General features: G+C 50.1%; 1 protein-coding gene across 1 annotated transcript; it reads right to left on the bottom strand.

Moving 5' to 3' along the window:
- Window positions 1-268: 268 nt before the first annotated feature.
- Window positions 269-3,198, bottom strand: PPTG_17214 (hypothetical protein; the record flags this gene model as incomplete). Its single annotated transcript, XM_008915096.1, has 1 exon — window positions 269-3,198. One exon carries the CDS (start codon window positions 3,196-3,198, stop codon window positions 361-363), a length of 2,838 nt encoding a protein of 945 aa, XP_008913344.1. The 3' UTR covers window positions 269-360.
- Between the last annotated feature and the right edge of the window lie 75 nt (window positions 3,199-3,273).

Consider the following 3,273-nt stretch of genomic DNA (forward strand, 5'->3'; position numbering starts at 1 on the left):
TAGGTTCTGTGGATTTGCTTATTCTGTCTGTGCTATTCTACCGCTCTCCTCGTCCACCCGGTGGACCACCGTGACGCGACGACAAAGTTAACCCACGTCTTGGATGATTGCGTCACTCGGTCCTGCTCGCTTTGCCTATCGTTGAGACTCACCAATGAGTAAGTACCGATAGGATACCGGCACTGTATGATAGTTCAGCTGTATTCTAGTGAGTATTGGTGTGTACTACTGTACACGTAGTATTTTTGTATTTTTAAGTGAACGGCTACGGACAAAAGCAATTCATGTTAAAACTCTGATAATGTGTAGAATGAGAGTTTGTTTATTTTGCTATCTATGAATCTAAGTTAGCTCAAATTCCTACTTTTTCTGATAGTTCAGGAAGCGCATCGCGAGTAGTGTGAATATGCCGAAGATGACGACAAAGAGCAGTAAGAAGCCGCAGTTTCTCCAAATCTCGCTGTGTTTCATCAGGAAATTCGTCTCCAAGTACTCCTTCACAGTGAGGTTCTCGGGAAGTGATGGTGGCACATTTGTCATCCGTGTGCATCCCAGATCTCCGTCACTGCTGCAGTCTCCAAACACGACAGCTGAGAACGCTGCGGTGCTGTACTTCATCGGGGTGATATCATACAACCACACAGTCGCCGATGGCAGTGCAGAAGCTGGTGGACTGAAACCTGAGAACAGGTATCCGAGAAGATTTAGCAGCACACCGACGATCTCCGCCACTTCCAAGTTCGGCAACAGAAAGACGAGAAGTTCAGCCATAAACGCTTGATGCAGCACTTGAAGCACCAACACCAACCACGAAGTAAGAAAAGCTCCGATACCTGAAAACCCCACTGTTGGGAAGAACGGGATCAGGAACAACAGTACTGAGGCGGCAGCGTACGGGATCTCCATGACTCCGAGTCCGAAAAAATACCAAAAGGCATTGTAGGTTTGAGCTGCCCGTTCGCGGTAAAATACAGCGCGTTCTTCGTAAGCTATCGGGATCAATCCGTTGAATGCGATGAGACCGATGAAACTCGTGATCATGTAGATCATTCCCAAACCGGAATTCACTCCGGAATACGTCTCATACTCGGTACGAACGTACGTGATCCCATACGCTATACCCATTCCAAGCGAGATAGCGAACCGTGTCAAGTTGAACGAAGCCGTTCGCCAGTAGAGACCACAGAAGCGTTTCAACAGGAACTTCGCTTGGGTGAGCTCCGATGCTGCGCGTTTGTCGCTGAACTCCAGTGCAGGCAAAGACGGTGACGGTCGAGTCACACCTTCTTGGTCTAGACTCGACTGGAGACGCTCGAAGTGGGCGCTGGCTTTGAAGATCTCCACGAAGTCCGTCTTGTCTCCGTTGCTGTTACCTACGCCAGCACCGATCACTTCCAACATCCACGTGGCTGGGTTGTAGTCGGTCTCGAGCTTTGCCACGCCATCAATCGACTCAAAGTACTCGATCATTTCACGTGCGTTGTCGCCTAATTCACCAGCAAAGACCGTCTCTCCACCACGCTTCAACAGCAACAGACTGTCGAAGACGCTGAAAACCTCGGAAGATGGCTGGTGAATCGTACACACGATGGTGCGTCCAGTATTCGCCACTTTACGTACACCGTCCATGATCAACTTGGCCGATCGAGCATCCAACCCACTCGTCGGTTCGTCCAAGAACAAGACACTTGGCTGCGCAGCGAGTTCCACACCGATCGTCAGTCTCTTCATCTGCTCCACGGAGCTGCCACGGATGATCTGGTCAGCGATCAGATTTAGATCTAGAAGATCCAAACACTCGTTCACCGAATCGTACTTGTGACTGTCCGGAACATCCGCTCCTTGACGCAAGAAAGCACTGAATGTCAAGGCTTCACGGATAGTAGAAGACTCCGAGTGGATGTCCATCTGCTCGCAGTAGCCCGTGGAGCGTCGAATAGCCAGATCTGTGGCAGGATGGCCGTTCAGCAGGATCTGCCCCCGAATCTGCCCGCCAGTCTTTCGTCCTGCAATCACGTCCATCAACGTCGTCTTGCCTGCTCCAGACGACCCCATGAGAGCTGTAATCGTGCCTGGTAAAGCGTATCCGGAGATGCCCTTGAGCAAGTCGATGGTTTGCTTCGGGTTGGTCGGGTCGGGAACAGTGTACCACAAGTCCTTGAACGCCACCGTGACCGGTACAAAGTATTTTTCTCTTGCGTGATCGACCGAGATCACTGATTCACGCTGTTTCTGTGACTGTCGCGGTGTTTTAGCAATGATGTAGCCTTCTGCGGCGTCTGGTTTGGTCTCATTTGTAAGTACAACATTTTCTGGACGCTCGAAGCGATGGTACTCCAGAGCGATACACGACAAGAACAAGAAGAACACGTACGTTGCAGCCATGAAGACCATCCCGTACCAAAGCCAGAATTTGTCCGACGGCACCTCATACGTACTGAGTGAGTACTCTCCCATCGTCATCCCATACTGAGCACAGTAGTCAAACCCATTGTACACACACGTATCAAAACGAGAGTGAGTGTACTGACTCACTGCCAATGCTCGAATGCCCCACGAGATAGGATTTCCCCAGTACAACCAGATCAAATAGTCCGGAATTTGGTCTTTTGTGATTGTGTATCCCGCAAAGACACAAACGTAAAGCACCGCAACACTCGAGATCGGGTTGGCCACGTTCAAATTCGGCGACGCAGATGCCAAAAAGAAGAAAAACGCTGCCAGTGCGAGGTTTGTGAGGCACAAAATCACCAGGAAGATGAAGAAACCCCAGAAACTGCTCACAAAGCCACACATCCAGTAGATAATAGTCCCGAAAATAACGGATTCCAGGATGATCGGCGGAGCCTGGTTGACAAAATTCGACAGCACATACGACGCAGTGCGGAAGAAATTGGCGCCTCGCTGCTTGTAGAAAACCTCTCGTGCAGCCATGACCGTCGGGATCTGGGCAGCCTGGCCAATAGACAAGTTCAGTATCGACTCGAAGAGGATTCCCATGGCCACTTGAAAGTCTGTCAAGTCGAATTGATAGTACACACTTGAGCACAATAACGCGATGGTAGTGTTCATGATCAATCGACCGATTAGAGCAGTGGTTTCTCGCTTCGTGATGGTCAATTGTCGCTTCATAAGTAGCGACGTACTGGCCCAGAAGCTCTGTGAGAACTCTGGATGAGTCACCATATGCGCCTTCATATCCTCAACGAGACTTGGTGCTACAGGGTCTTCCAGGTCACTTAGCGTTTGACCGTAAATTGTCGAGCGTTTGAA

Source organism: Phytophthora parasitica (assembly GCF_000247585.1).
Source record: "Phytophthora parasitica INRA-310 unplaced genomic scaffold supercont2.67, whole genome shotgun sequence".
Lineage (NCBI taxonomy): Eukaryota > Oomycota > Peronosporomycetes > Peronosporales > Peronosporaceae > Phytophthora > Phytophthora nicotianae.